The following is a 16,257-nucleotide window of genomic DNA, read 5'->3' as shown; positions in this document are numbered from 1 at the left end:
TTTTGATGAGTTCTGCTTCCTTGGAGTTAAGTGAAGTCCAGAGATTGTTGGGAGGTATGGGGAAATCTGAATTCCTCCCAGTCTTCTTTCATCCATCTGTTCCATCTTTTTTGTCATCAACTCCAGATGTAGGAAAATTATTCACAAAAATTTGATAAGACTCTTTCTTCCCTTCTTTTCTAGCATCAAATCTAACTTGCCCTTCCTATTGTCAGACTGCTGCCTTTTATGATGCCACAGGGAATTTATAAATCTTTTGAGTTTCCTGATCCTTCTTGAATTGTCTCAATGCAAATAAATCAACCTAGATTTCCTGCCCCTATGCTTGTGCCCCTCCTGTTTCTACTGCTTTTTCTTTTTTCTTCTTGGATTTATTAGTTTCAAGTGTACAACTCAATAAGGTATCATCTGCACACTGCATTGTGCACTCCCACCCAAATTCAAGTCTCTTTCCTTCCCATTTATCCCTGCTTTGCCCTCTTCTACCTTCCCCCACCCTCTTTTCCTCTGGCAATTACCATACTATTGTCTGTGTCTGGGTTTTTGTGGTATCTGCTTTTTCTGCGTCTTCTAGATCTTTCAGGTGGCATGATTTATAACTGTTTCCTGCGCTTATTGACCTTGGTCTGAGGATCCCATTAAGCATAAATCTACAAAGATTGGTTTCAGGGTGGTTTTACTTTCCCCCACTAAACTTCTCTTGGTGGGAATTAGACAAGTATATTTCACAAAACATACTCTTACAGCTTCTTTTGATTTCTTTTGAACTAATGTGGATACTTATTAAAAGTGAATATGGAATTAAATTATATTTGCTTTCAAGCACAAGAGGAGCAATCCTGTCTAATAAAAGAGTAATGTGCAGATTGACCATCACTCCAACACACAAGATGGCTGCCCTCATATGGTCAAAGATCCTGCCCCCATGTGTACAGAAGATGGCCAGCAGGGGAGGGCAGCTGGGAGGGACCAGGCCTGCAAGGAAGGGTAGTTGGGGGTGATCAAGCCTGCAAGGGAGGGCAGTTAGGGGTGACCAAGCCAGCAGAGGAGGGAAGTTGGGGGGGACAAGGCCTACAGGGGAGGGCAGTTGCGGGGGACCAGGCATGCAGGGAAGGGTATTTAGGGGTGACCATGCCTGCAAGGAAGGGCAGTTAGGGGTGACCAGGCCCGCAAGGGAGGGCAGTTAGGGGCAAACAGGCTGGCAGTGGAGCAGTTAGGCATCAATCAGGCTGGCAGGGGAGTAGTTAGGGGGTGATCAGGCTGGCAGGCAGAAGCGGTTAGGGGCAATCAGGCAGGTAGGCAGGCGAGCAGTTGGGTGCTAGCAGTCCTGGATTGTGAGTCAAACATCCCTCAAGGGGTCCCAGATAGAAGAGGGTGCAGGCTGGGCTGAGGGACACCACCTCCCTCGTAAACCAGGCCTCTAGCATTAAATAAACTACATTGGCTACTACTGAGTGTTTTTTACATGGGCAATTTACATGACTAAATTGAATCATCTGTACTACTACGTGCCTTTCTAGAAAACAGTATTTAGGACATTAGTCATCTCACAGATGAAAATATCTAACATTTATTGAGCTAAGCCTTGTTTTGAGTACTTTACTGAATTACTCATTTAGTCTTCACAGTAGTCCATTGAAGTATAGTTACCCTCATTTTACAGAGGAGAGTCTGAGAGAGTTAATAATTTGCCCAGTCACATTGCTTGTAAGTGACTGAACAATTCATATCACTTCAGTGTTGACACTGCTAATCACTATACCAAATGTGTTGCCATTATTGTGTGCATTTGGTTAGAGATTTCAGCCTTCAGCCATATTATTAATGATCTCATAATTCTCCCATGATAAATAGTATTTTAATCAATCTTTATTTAAAATTATAGTGAAAATATATAAATTACCATAAAGGATTATTCTCAATTTTTTAATTAATTTATAATCTTGACAGGTCAAAATCTGTTCCCCATCTTATATGTCTTCTTATTTCAACAATTATATTAGAAATTGTTGATTGGATTAATGAATAGTGGTGTGGCAAAGAGTTCTGATTCAAAGCTCAGTATTTGAAATCAGATAGGCTGATTATTAAGCTACCAAGTTTGAAGACCTATGTGCTAGTAACCCTAATTTACCCTTACAAATAATTCTGGTATTAAAATACTATTACTATTGTATACATACTAGAGGCCTGGTGCATGAAATTCATGCATGGGGGTTCCCCTCAGCCCAGCCTGCACCCTCTTCAATCTGGAACCCCTCGGGGAATGTCCCACTGCTGGTTTAGGCTTGAACACGCAGGGATTGGACTAAACTGGCAGTCGGACATTGCTCTCACAATCCGGGACTGCTGGCTCCTAACTGCTGCCACCCTGCCAGCCTGGTCACCACTAACTGCTCCCCCTTACCCACCTGGTCACCCCCAACTGCCCTGCCTACTAGCCTGGTCTCCCCCAACTGCCCCCCTGCCGGCCTGGTTGTTCCACGCAGTCTGCTGTTCAGTCATTTGGTCGTCCCTCACTAACCCCTCTGCCCGCCTTGTCGCCCCACGCAGCCTGCTGTTTGGTCATCCATCCAGTTGTTTTGGTCATGACAGCTCCTGCTTTTTTATATATTAGGATATCTGCCCCTAAAATATTACACAGCATTTAATAAGATAGATTTTGGATACCATAATTTTTTTAATTTAAAAAATAATAAATTTGCATTCTCAAGAAGAGTTCATAAAGATGAGAGTCTGAAGAGCTACTAGAAAATAGTAACTGTTGAAAAATGAACATCTATTATACCGGAGATCCAAGGGGTTTTTTTCTACCTGTATTTCAAAAGCTTTACAAATTATAAGAATTTAATTAACTACATAAATTGTTGAGCTTTAGTACTAAAACAGTATTCATGGTAGTTGGTTTTCAAAGTTACAGAATGCTTAAAATACAGTTTATGAAATTGCCAGTCATGTTCCTGAATAGGGCTTTTGGGACTCTGAAACAGTTACAATCCTATCTAATAAAAGAGAAACATGCAAATTGACTGTACTTCCGCTACACCTACAAGCCATTCCCACCAGCCTTTAGGAGCAAGTATGCAAATTAACCCAACCAAGATGGCAGCAGCCATGGAGCTGGAACGAGCAGGAGGCTTGGGTTTCCCCTGACAATGGAGGATGCCAAGCTTCCCGCTTGCCCTGGCCAGCCCTGGCCTCCGCTTAAGGCTGCAAAGTTTCAATTATAGAAGATAAATAAATCCCAGATACTTGCTTCCAGCCAGTCCAAGAAGGAGCTGGGAGCTTGGGTTGTGGGGGGGGCCATGGCCAGCCTGCAAACAGCCTTTAGCCCCTCACCCAGGTTGTCCAAGCACCCCAACAGAACCTCCACCCTGATCCAAGACACCCTTCAGGGCAAACCAGCCAGCCCCCATCCGTACACCAGGCCTCTATCTATACTAATAAAAGGGTAATATGCTAATTAGACTGGAGACCTTCCAGGAGACCTTCTGGACGTTCTTCTGGACAAAGTCATGGTGGCAGGCCTGAGGTAGAGGTGGTTAGAGACCAAGAGGAGAGGGCAGTTGTGGGTGATCAGGCTGGTTGGAAGGTGGGGCTTTGGGGGTAAGCAGACCAGCATGGGTGCCAGTGGGGTAAGCAGGCCTTCAGTGGGGGTCATTTGGAGGTGATCAGGACAATGGGGAAGGAAGTTTGGAGTGAGAAGGCCCTCAGGGGGACAAGCAGGCCAATGGGGAGGGAAGATGGGGGCAAACAGGCCGGGGGGGGGGGGTGTATTTGGGGGTGAGCAGGCCAGCAAGGGAGGCAATTGTGGGCAAGCAGGCAGACAGGCAGAGTGGTTAGTGGCAATCAGGCAGGCAGGCAGGTGAGCGGTTAGGAGCCAGCAGTCGCGGATTGCGAGAGGGATGTCTGACTGCCAGTTTAGGCCCGATCCCTCTAAATTGGCAGTAGGACATCCTTTGAGGAGTACCAGATTGGAGAGGGTGCAGGCCAGGCTGAGGAATACCCCTCCCATTCCCATGCACAAATTTCGTGCACCAGGCCACTAGTGGTAACATAATTTGCTATGATGTTTTTCTTGGATTTGTATAAAATTGCAAGCTACTAGTGCTCAAATCTAAAACTATTGGCTCTCTGAAAAACAATTTTGAATGTGCACATTCCAAACCTCCGTAGTTTTTAATTAGTCAATTCATCACAAATATACTAAGAGATTGAATTGATAGTCCTGTGTTTAAATGCATACATTTTCTTTACAGTTGTACCCAAAATGCAAACCTAAAACCAAAACCAAACTGTCTATTAAGTCACATTAAACACATGTAGGAGCCTAGTTGACTATTCATTGGCTCTCATTCATTGGCCTAAATTCAGTGAAAGTATACAGTCTTAACAATATCTTTACTGGGAGTAGATTCCATATCAAGAAACTATATGAAATAGAATTAATATTTATTGTTATCATTAATCTAAATAGGAAGGAGTTGCATGTGTGACAAAGAAAGAATTTTTCTTAACCTGAAAACAAGAAAGTTAAAGTACCCACTTGAACATTCTTGGGAAGTCCAGAACTACTGTTGGTTCTCTAGGAAGTAGAAGTTTACCACCAAAATAAAACTATGGTGAGACATTAGTTTTGGATAATTAGATGAATCCAGTTGTGGATTAAGCATGGTCAGCTTGCTACAGAAACAGACTGAGATAGGTTCTCCTAACCTAGGTGTTTTCTAGAAGCTGCTGATATGAATTGAGGTTCCTCCTCAGACACACTCAACCCTCCACTTCCTAAACCCATACAGGAATGGGAAGGGGGCGAAAGAAGGCTTGATGGTGGACGGGGGCCCATGTGACAGGGAAGAAAGCAGCTAGAACATACCTTTGGGCTTTTTCTGACCCAGTACAGGACAGCTTTAATAGCTAATCAGCTGTTTCCCAGGTACCTCCCTACTGGTAAAAAATAAAAAATAAAAATGTTTGCAGTTCCTGCTGTGCCTTTAACCATAGTTGTCTTTTTTCATTTAGTTTGAGATTTCCCTGGTTCTTACTATGATGAGTCTTTTTTTTTTTTTTTTTACTGAAACCTAAACATTTTGGGTATTGTATTATACAACTCTGAATCTTATTTAAATTTTCTGTTTTAGTTGGTTTTCTTTCCCGTCCCAGCATGGAAAGAGGAAGATGCTGCTTCATCTTCATCTTCTATCAATGGAGGTAGAAGTTCAGATTCCCCACTTGGCCTCTGTTGACACCCAAGGAGTGGGGCCCCCTATTATTCCTAGGCAGAGGTGTGAGTTTCTATTCCCACTAGATATCCACTGATGTATCCCTGCCAGGGAGGGGCAGGAATACCTCTGCAAACACCGTGGGTGGAGAGTTCGGGGTGGCCTCCTTGCTGCTGTGTAAAGGTGGAAGTCCTGACTCTGTGGCTTTCTCTGACAATTCCCAAGGGAGGACCCACCGTCTATCCACCCTTGATCCACTGGCACTGTGAAGGGGAGGCTTTGTTACGGTCGATTGTGGGTGAAAGCCCTGTCTTCCTCCTTGGCTTCCTCTGATGCCCTTCCCTAGGGACAGGAAAATTTGTGACCGTAGAAATCTCAGCTCACCTCTGCTGCCATTGTGGTAGTGAGGCCAGTTTTTCTGGGGTCTTTGGAATAGAATGATTATTACCTAAAATTTTGCTATCTTGCTAAACTGCCTTTTTCCTTTCTAGACTTCTTCGGGTAGAGGACACAGGCTTTTGTGCTCTGACTGCTGCAGATATCTGATAACTTTGGATTTATCAACTTAAAAAAAACATGCTAATTATTACATGTAAACAATAATGTAATAGAAATAGAAGTAAGGAAAGGGCTAAATGAAAATTTTGTTGATCTATTCACCAGAAGTCAGGGGGGAAAATGGTGATGGAAAAAAAAATGCATGTAAGTTACAAAAAAGAATGTTAGAAATAAGGCTAAATGTTATTTGGAAACAGACTCAGTAGGACTCTGTGGCTTGATTGGATGTAGATATTATTGGAAAAGTAGAAGTCAAGAATGATTCTGAGATTTTTGGATTGAGCAACTCAGTGAATAATGACTACGTTCATGGAGATAAGAACTACCAGGTGGACACTAACTGTAACCTCAACCTTGTCCCTAACCTCAATTCTAACCCTAAACCTCATGGTAATCTCAACTCCTATCCAGGGGTTGGCAACCTTTAAGACATAAAGAGCCACTTGGACCTGTTTTCGAAGGAAAAAAAAAAACCTGGGAGCCGCAAAACCATTGCGACATTTAAAACAAATATAACACTGCATATATTGTTTCTTACCTTAATGCTATATACCGGATCGTGCAGAAAAAGGATTTTTTCACTTAACAAAAAGAGCCGCATGCGGCTCCGGAGCCGCAGGTTGCCAACACCTGTCCTATCCTAATCTTAAAACTAACGTCAACTCTAAACCTAATCCTATACCTAATTTCTCCATCACTTTAACCCTAAATTTAACAATAACCTCAACCCTAACACTAACCTTCACCCTAACCCTACACCTAACCACAACCTTAGTCCTAACCTAAACCTTATACCCAACTTCATACCTAACTATAAACCTATACTTACCTCAGCCCTAACCCTCACCCTAACCTGATCATTAATCCTAACCTTATACAAACGAAGTGCCCGAACAGGTGAGAGTTATACCTGAATGGGAAGAAGACCTGGGGAAGTAGAGAGGGGCTCACAGTGCTCCCTGCATGGTGATGTTTTTGATGTATGCTGCTCAGTATGTCTCTTCGTTATGAATATGTGACACTGATAAAAAGAAACCAGGTAAAGGAAATAATAGAACAATTTAGGAGAGCACCTTCTTATTCCTAAGGAGCCTCACAAACTACCTCTGTCATATTCTTATTTGCACAAGTATAATAATTTTAATAGTGATTTAATCTGGTGTTGCTTTAGGTCTTCATCGAAGGATTAAGAAACCTTTTATAGGCTGGTAAACCAAGCCTGTAGCTACAACTCTTAGATGTTTTGTCAATGGTGAGAAGTTAATATACACATGTGTCATTATTTATTTACTAAAGTACACATAGTATATTTGAATATATTTGACCTTTCCATATTAAATAATGTACATTTTCTAACAGCTATATACATTTTATGCCATCACTAAAGGCCCAGTGCACAAAATTCATGCACGTGGGGGAGGGGGGTCCCTCAGCCCAGCCTGCACCCTCTCCAATCTGGGACCCCTTAAGAGATGTTTAGGCCTGATCCCACCGAGCAATCAGGCATTCCTCTCACAATCCAGGACTGCCGGCTCCCAACTGCTTGCCTGCCTGCCTGCCTGCCTGATTGCCCCTAACATTGTCTGCCTGCCAGCCTGATCACCCCCTAACCACTCCCTGGCCAGCCTGATCAACACCTAACTGTTCCCCTGTGGTTTGGTTGCCCCTAACTGTCCTCCCCAACTGCCCTCCCAACTGCCCCCAACTGCCCTCCCCTGCAGGCCTGATCCCTCAAAACTGCCCTCCCCTGCAGGCCTGTTTCCCCCCCAACTGCCCTCCCCTGCCGGCCTGGCACCCCCAGCTGCCCTCCTTTGCAGGCCTGGATCCCCCCCAACTGCCCTTCCCTGCTGGCCTGATTGCCCACAATTGCCCTCCCCTGTTGGCCATCTTGTGGCAGCCATCTTGTTTTCACATGGGTACAGTCATCTTTGACCACATAGGCCGGTCATCTTGTGTGTTGGAGTGATGGTCAATTTGTATATTACTCTTTTATTAGCTAGTATTGTTCATTGTTTTTTGTTTTGTTTTTTAATATATTTTTATTGATTTTTTACAGACAGGAAGGGAGAGGGATAGAGAGCTAGAAACATCGATGAGAGAAACATCAACCAGCTGCATCCTGCAACCTCCCCCCCCTCCCCCACTGGGGATGTGCCCACAACCAATGTACATGCCCCTGACCGGAATCGAACCTGGGACCCTTCAGTCCACACTGGTTTCGGCTGTTCATTGTTTTTTATTTCAATTAAGTACAAGTCCACTAGAAATATGGATATTCTTTTCATTCACACCCTTCTACCTTACTGTCGAACCCGGTACATCTTAGGGACCTGGACTTTATAACAACTCCAAACAAATTTAGGCTTTTCATATTAGGGAAAAGCTATTATTTAGAGAAAGTGATATATAACATGATTTTACTTAGTTTCTACTTTATATTTTCTGTACAAGATTACTCTTATGGCATCGTTTGTTAACAGTAAAATATTAGAAATAACCTAAATGTGCATTAGCAAAGAAAATGAGGCAGCCATTTATTTACTTACATGGAAGATTGTTTAAGATGTACTTAGATGAAAAAATAGTGTAGAATAGTGACTAGAATATGCTAATATTTGTTGTGTGTACACTTATAGAACCATGCAATGTCAGGAAATCTTTGGAATTACATGCAAGAAAGTGGTAACTGTGGTAAGCCCCTTGTAGTGGAACTGTCAAGATTAGGAGGTTGACTTACTTTTACTGCCTAGACTCTTATACTATGTAAATATACAAAATATTCAAAGTAATAATAAAGTTTTTAAAAATAACATGGTAATTATGGGGAGAATTGGTCAGCTTTTGGGTTGCTGCAGCTGAGATGGTTTCATTGCTTGGTGCATAATAGAAAGTGTTTGCAGAATAATAAGTTTCATGATTTCATCAGTAAATTAAAAATACTAATCAGGACTAAAATTTAACTACCAAACTGATTTATTTAAAATCAAAACAAAATCAGTAGAAGACACATTTTTTTTTACTGTAGACCTAACACTCCAGTTTAGGTAATAAAATGGAATGAAAAGGTAATCTGTTTGTGACAGCTGTTGAGCTAAATTTATCAGTTATTTATTTTTTTTAATCTTGTTGCTGTCCTATTCCTAGTGCACTGCTTCTCATGAGCTCTTCCCAAGGCTTCCATTGTTTAACAAATGGAAAGGGAACTTTCTAAGCTAGATAGGTAATCTTCAATCAAGTATGTATAAAATGACAAGCATGTGAAACAACTCAAAAAGTTAATTTTTTTATGAAATAAAGTTTTAAATAAAGGTCATTTGTTGAGATTTTGTTAAATTTATAACTAATACAATCTGGCTCATATAACTGAAATTAATAGGGATTATGCTTTTTTTCATTCTGTATGTCAAATATCAATGTAACAAATTAAAGCTTAATTAAAATTCACTAGAATAAACTTATTCCAGGTTTAACAAATGTATATGGATATAATTTTAATATTTTCTTAGATATTATTATAATTGGAAATAATTCAAATTATTAAGGTTAACATGTATTAATGGTGTGTTTTTCAAAAAATCTCAGAGTATTTCTAAGTATAATTATTTCTAAAACTTACTAAGGTAGGTTAATAGCACTATCACAAACTGAAAAGCAAAGATTAGTGAACAACTAGATAACTGATCAGAATCCAAACCTTTCAATGCTGACATGTACTGTTTCTCAGCTTAACTAAGTATTTTTCTGTGACATATAGTTTCTGTAACACTTTGGTTGAGCATTGGCATCTTAGTCTTAGAAAAAAAAAAAAAGATTAACAGATGAGACAGTAAACTCCTTTTTCTCTGGTAGGATATGTACACCCATATATACAGATATGCATTTACAATTGAAGAAGTTTATCTCAGCAAGTTTTCTCTCTCTCTCTCTCTCTCTCTCTCTCTCTCTCTCTCTCTCTCTCTCTCTCTCTCTCTCTCTCTCTCTCTCTCTCTCTCTCTCTCTTTTTTCAGACAATCATTTTTTATGTCATTTGACCAAGGGGAGTTCCACTATCTGCATATGCACATGGCATGGTTCAAGAAGGAAAATATTTGGACATAAAGTACCTTTTGTGTCAGTAAAACATGAAGGAATTACTCCTTTTGCTTGTTTTGTTGGCCTTATCTTAAGAAGAGAATGGTACAAGAGCTCCTTCAAAGCAGAGTCATTTACACAATCTGTATAATACCTAATGCTCTGTGCTTAACCCTCATGACTATGCAGAGCACAGGCTTCACACCAAATTTCTGAATACTAGATCTAGGAACACTAAACTTTGATAATCTTCATGTATTTTAGAAATGGAGAACTTATGCCAAAACCGGTTTGGCTCAGTGGGTAGAGCGTCGGTCTGCGGACTGAAAGGTCCCGGGTTCGATTCCGGTCAAGGGCATGTACCTTGGTTGCGGGCACATCCCCAGTAGGGGATGTGCAAGAGGCAGCTGGTCGATGTTTCTCTCTCATTGACATTTCTAGCTCTCTATCTCTCTCCCTTCCTGCCTGTAAAATATCAATAAAATATATTTTTTTTAAAAAATGGAGAACTTCTTATGATTATTTCTTCATTCACTTACATGGATCAGATGAGTGATCTTTGATCTTATCTGTCTAATGTGATCAGTTTCTTTGGGAGGCTTTCATACTCATTCCTACGAAATACTTTAAATACATTCTGCCTTGAAGGTGGATTTGTATGTGCTTTATTAGTTCTTTTAAGTTTTTTAACTTAGAAATCAGATATTAAAGATTAAGTGCATAATGTACTAAGAAAATAACTAGGCAAGTATACTTTTGCTGCACATACTTATTAAAGTCAAATGGAAAAGTCCCTAACTAAATGAATGATGTGCAGATATTTTGCTCACTTTCTGATTACACTGCTTTGCCCTGTCCTTCCTCTTTTTTCAAGCTGCTTTGCATAAGACTTTCCATCTGTCATCACAATACCACATGACATAAGAAAATTATCCTACATATTTTCAGTGTCACTGTAAGTTATCTCAAGATATAGTTTGATATCACATAATTTTATATATATATTTTCTTTGCTTTAATTTTATAATGAAATGAGGAACTGGCTTAGAAATGTATATATATTGTTAGGTGAAAATATGAAGAACTAAATGCCCAATAACATGGAATTCAAACATTCATTCAATTGAACGCTCTCCAGCTAGTTAAAATTAGATTTTAGAATAATATTTAGTGACATAAAAATGTTTATAATGATGGTGATAGATAAAATTTATTGGATGTTGATATTTTGCTAGACTGTTTTCTAAGTGCTTGTGTTAGGTCAATTGACTAATGCCCTCAACAGTCTTATGGGGGAAAAGTATTGTTATTCTCATTTTAAAGATGAGAAAACTTAAGTTAAAAGCATTTAAGTAGTTTGCTCAAGCTTACATAGCAGGTAAGAAATAGAACTCAAATTCAGACCCAGGCATCATTACATGAAAAAATACCAAAGAAAAATCTCTATATGGAACTAGAAGGAAATTTTTTAATTCATCTAGTAAAGAAACTACCCAATCAAATTTAAAGCAGAATTAGTGGAGAGGAAGGACATCAGGCTACCAGATATCAAAATATACTGTAAGATATCTTAATTTTTAAAAATGCCATATTGTAGCAGAAATAGAATAAATCAGAACAGCATGCTACTTTTTATGTTCATAGGAAGAGTCTGAATGAATAAACCTAAATATTAACAGTGATTATCACTGATTAAAGGGATACACATGATTTATTTTTCATATTATCTACAGTGAAATATTTAAATCATGTATTATCAAGTTTATTTCTAGTACCTTTAAAACTTCAGCTTATAACAATATTTTATTAGTGCAATATATATTACTGTTTGATTTTATGTATAGTGTACCTTGTATTTCTGAATTGCTTGCTCTGAAAAGTGAATTTTCTAAAATGTTACATATATATAGCATTTCTATATACATATAAAAAACTATATATATAAAATGTTAATTATGTGTAATGTTAATTATATATATATTCATGTATTTGGGGCTTAAAGTAACCAATCACATAGAATTGTTTCCTTTATGGTAAACATTGAAAAGAAACAGCAATGGTAATAATTCTCTTCTAGTCTAGGGTTAAAGAAGCGGATTTCAAAATCTTTGACTCATTTTAAAGCCTGAATTATTGATGGTTTAAAGAAAAGATATTGAATGTTATATGTGTAGCTTCTGTTTCATCACCTTACTGAACTTTATTGTAAGTTGTAATAGGTGAAAAAGGTTTTTCAGTTCATTGTCTAAGATTTTCTAGGTACATAATCATTTCATTATAGATAATGATAACTTTTCCTAATATTTATGGTCTGTATGTTATATAATACTAGAGGCCCGGGGCACAAAATTCATGTACTCTTGGGGGTTCCTCAGCCCCGCCTGTGCCCTCTCACAGTCCGGGAGCCCATAGGGATGTCCGACTGCTGGCTTAGGAGTGGGCCTAAGCTGGCAGTCCGACATCCTTAGGACTGCTACAGAGGCAGGAGGCTCCCACCACCACTGCTGCGCTCGCCAGCCATGAGCCCAGCTCAGAGCTTCTGGCTGAGTTGCACTCCCCCCTATGGGAGTGCACTGACCACCAGGGGGCAGCTCCTGCATTGAGCATCTCCTGGTGATCAGTGTGCATAATAGCAACTGGTTGTTCTACCGTTTGGTTGATTTGCATAATAGTCTTTTATTATATAGGATTCTCAAAATGAAATAGTTGTTTAAAAGGATAAATAGCCGGGTCCGGTTTGGCTCAATGGATAGAGTGTCGGCTTGGGGACTGAAGGGTCCCGGGTTTGATTCCGGTCAAGGGCATGTACGTTGGTTGCGGGCATATCCCCAGTGGGGGGGTGTGCAAGAGGCAGCTGATTGATGACTCTCTCTCATCGATGTTTCTAACTATCTCTCTCCCTTCCTCTCTGTACAAAATCAATAAAATATATTTAAAAAAACAAAAACTAAAAGGATAAATAGTTCTTATAATAACACTAGAGACCTGGAGCATGAATTTGTGCATGGGTGGGGTCCTTTGGCCTGGCTGGCATTTGGAGCTGGCCAGGGGGAGGGACTATAGGAGATTGGCCAGCTACAGGAGGTTGGCTATGGGAGCACACTGACCACCATGGGGCAGCTTCTGCATTGAGCATCTTCCCCCTGGTGGTCAGTGTGTGTCATAGCTATCAGCCGGTCATCTGATCATAGCAGTTGCTTAGGCTTTTATACACTGAGTGGTCAGATTATTATGTTTTCTGAATGCATAATAATCTGGCCACTCAATGTATATCCTATATAATAAAGGCTAACATGCAAATTGTCCCCTTGACCAGGAGTTTGACAAGCAGGCAGGCCAACCGCCCATGTCCCCTGAAAGTATAATAATGATCTCTGAAAGTATAATAATCTGGTCACTCAGTATGTGTGTGTGTGTGTGCGTGTGTGTGCATGAGCGCACGCTCAGTGCACAAAATTTGTGCATGGGGGGGAGGGGTGTCCCTCAGCCCAGTCTGTACCCTCTCCAATCTGGGATCCCTTGAGAGATGTCTGACTGCCTGTTTAGGCCTGATTCTAAATAGGAAGTTAGACATCCCTCTCACAATCTAGGACTGCTGGCTCCCAATTCCTTGACTGCCTGCCTTCCTGATTGCCCCTAACCGCTTCTGCTTGCTGGCCTGATCACCCCCTGATCACTCCCCTGCCAGCCTGATTGAGCTCTCCTGCCAGCCAGTTTTTCCCTAACTGCCCTCTCCTGCAGGCCTGGGTCCCCCACAACTGCCCTTCCCTTCAGACCTGGTCGCCCCCAACTTCCCTTCCTCTGCCCGCCTGGTCACCCCTAACTGCCCTCCCCTGCAGACTTGATAGCCCTCAACTGCCCTCTTTGCAGGCCTGATTCCACCCAATTGCCCTCCCCTGCTGGCCATCTTGTGGCGGCCATTTTGTGTCCACATGGGGGCAGCCATCTTGTATGTTGGAATGATGGTCAATTTGCATATTACTCTTTTATTAGATAGGATAGATTCCTGGTGCACAAGTGGGGGCCAGCTGGTTTGCCCTGAAGGATGTCCCAGATCAGGGTGGGGATTCCTTTGGGGTGTGGAGCAGCCTGGGCGAGGAGCCTGTGGTGTTTGCAGGTGGGCCACATCCCCTGGCCACTCAAGTAGAGGCCCTGGTATCTGGGATTTTTTTATCTTCTACAATTAAAACTTTGTAGCCTTGAGTGGAGCCAAGCCTCCTGTTTGCTCCGTGGTTGCAGCCATTTTTGTTGGGACTTATTAATTGAAACTTTGTAGCCTTGAGCAAAGATCAAAGCAGGCCAGGGTGTGCAGAAAGCTTGGCTTCCTCTATTGCCCGGGTAACCCAAGCCTCCTTCTCGCTCCGTGACCGCAGCCATCTTGGTTGGGGTTAATTTGCATACTTTCTCCTGGTTGGCTTGTGGGTGTGGCTCGAGGGTATAGTGGAGTGATGGTTAATTTGCATAGTACTTTTTTATTAGATAGGATATATATGTGTATATATATTAGAGGCCTGGTGCATGAATTCATGCATGGGTGGGGTATGGCCAGCCTCCCGCTGTCTCCTCCTTCCTACAGGTCTGGCCCTGATCCACCCTGATTGGGGCTGGACTGGCCAGACCACCCCACCCGTGCATGAATTTGTGTACTGGGCCTCTAGTATCCTCAGAAATTCTGTTTATTTTATTTCAGACAGGATTAGTTTTATCCTTTCTTATGATGTTCTTAAGACCTTTGTTACTTTACAGTGTCATAGAATTTTTATCCAAATGTAACCTTATGAATCATTTCTTCTTAGACACAAAATCGAATGAAGTTAATGGCCGACAACTATGAGGATGACTACTTCAAATCCTCTCATTCCAATCAAACCAATCATAAACCCTCCCCAGACCAGGTAAGTCTGCTCTTGAATGTTTTATTAAAAAAAAAATTTGATATGCTTCTATTTTTATGTATTTTGTACTGTTGTGCTACAGATTCTAGGATATAGATTAGAAAAATAATCAGTTTTTAAAAATTCCATCAATTTTTTAAAAACACATTCAATTTCTGTACAGGAAGATAATAGATGATTCTGAATATATTAAGAGGAGGTAGTAAAAAATTTGAACACAATAAAGAATCCTTGAATTTGGCTGAGAAAAAAAAAAACTTAATCTTCTCAAAGGCGCATACTAATTTGTAACAATCCTGCTTTTCTTACTAAAGAAATAATGCCTTATTAGGAAAATAAGAGTCTTGTGAGCTCAATGAGGCACAACTCAGTGCAAAGGAAGCTATTCTTTAATTGCAAATTTTAAAGTCTCTGCTCATCATCTATTAAATATGAAGATTGAAACAGTTTTTTCACTCCATCACCTTGGTGGATCCCTTTAGTATATGTCATTTTCAAAGGAAATTGTTGCCTTCCACTTCTCATCAATGCAGAAGAGGCATTGATGAGTCTGAAGGGAACCATATTCAACTCTATGTAGTTTTTTTAAAAATGGAACTCTCCCAAGATCTTGAAAATGATGGATGGGGGAGAGTGGTGAACAGATTACCTCATGTCCCATTGCCAAAAATCAGATTTCAACATCTCCATCACAATCTTAAAAATAATAGCTGAGGAGGGAGTAAAATAATAGTTAAATAATTATGTCCATATGATCAAAAGTTGAATGAAACTTCTCTACTAAACATCTCTACTAAACAATGGCCATGGTGTTATCTTAGGAGAAGAAGAAGAAATATTGCAGATGAAAGCAGCAATAATATCCACATTGCTTTTTTTTTCTCTCTAAGATTCAGAAGGTAGATGACATTTACTAAACCAGTTGAGTTGAACCTTATATTTTTGGCAAGCCTATCTTTAATGTAGGCAAAATGTAAAGTTGTCTGCCTGAGGTCAGCAGTCTTGTTCTGCCAAGAAGTCATTATGCTTTCTCTGCCTGCTCCTGGACACCTGGGATTAAATGTGTGCCAGTGTATACAAGATGAGTATTATTAGATCCTTTCCTTAAAACAGGTTTTGCTAATAAATACAAAAGTGATTGTATGCCTGGGAGTAGTGAGAGGCAAACAAAAATGGAGAAAGATTGAAAAAAGGCAAATAATAAAAGTCTCCAACTTGATAATTTTGCCCAGTCAAGCCCTGGAATGGAGATAACATCTTGGAAAGGTAGGAAGCATAGAAGTGTAACAACAAACGAAGAAACAGTCAAGAAATTGCAGTCCATTTTCTTCTACTACTTATGCTTATGTCTTTGTTTTAAATACTAACCAACTCTTTTTCATTCCCATGCTGCTCTGGGGCATTGTTCCCTTCGTCATCTCTCTCCCCATAGGATGAGGAGGAGGGTATATGGGCATAGCCAATCAGATGATCTTAGTTCAGCCATTTTGTTCAGAACGGTGAGAAACAGC

General features: G+C 40.5%; 2 protein-coding genes across 12 annotated transcripts in view; one reads left to right on the top strand and one right to left on the bottom strand.

Moving 5' to 3' along the window:
• RAD52 (RAD52 homolog, DNA repair protein) overlaps positions 1–16,257 on the bottom strand; it is a 493,030-nt gene that overhangs the window by 381,892 nt on the left and 94,881 nt on the right. The window lies entirely within an intron of this gene.
• Positions 1–16,257, top strand: part of ERC1 (ELKS/RAB6-interacting/CAST family member 1) — a 402,974-nt gene that overhangs the window by 305,978 nt on the left and 80,739 nt on the right. For 8 of the 11 annotated variants that reach the window (XM_084878772.1, XM_084878773.1, XM_084878770.1 and 5 more), the window contains one exon: positions 14,648–14,746. In XM_084878772.1, coding sequence (XP_084734898.1) covers positions 14,648–14,746 — 99 coding nt within the window. Of the gene's footprint in view, positions 1–14,647; positions 14,747–16,178; positions 16,246–16,257 lie in introns of all 11 variants that reach the window. The other 3 variants (XM_084878765.1, XM_084878766.1, XM_084878774.1) reach the window with 1 other exon arrangement.

This window comes from Pipistrellus hanaki, assembly GCF_964339955.1.
Source record: "Pipistrellus hanaki genome assembly, chromosome: 3".
Classification (NCBI taxonomy): Eukaryota; Metazoa; Chordata; class Mammalia; order Chiroptera; family Vespertilionidae; genus Pipistrellus; species Pipistrellus hanaki.
The sequence above is the reverse complement of the archived record's forward strand: the minus strand, read 5'-3'. Positions and strand labels throughout refer to the sequence as shown.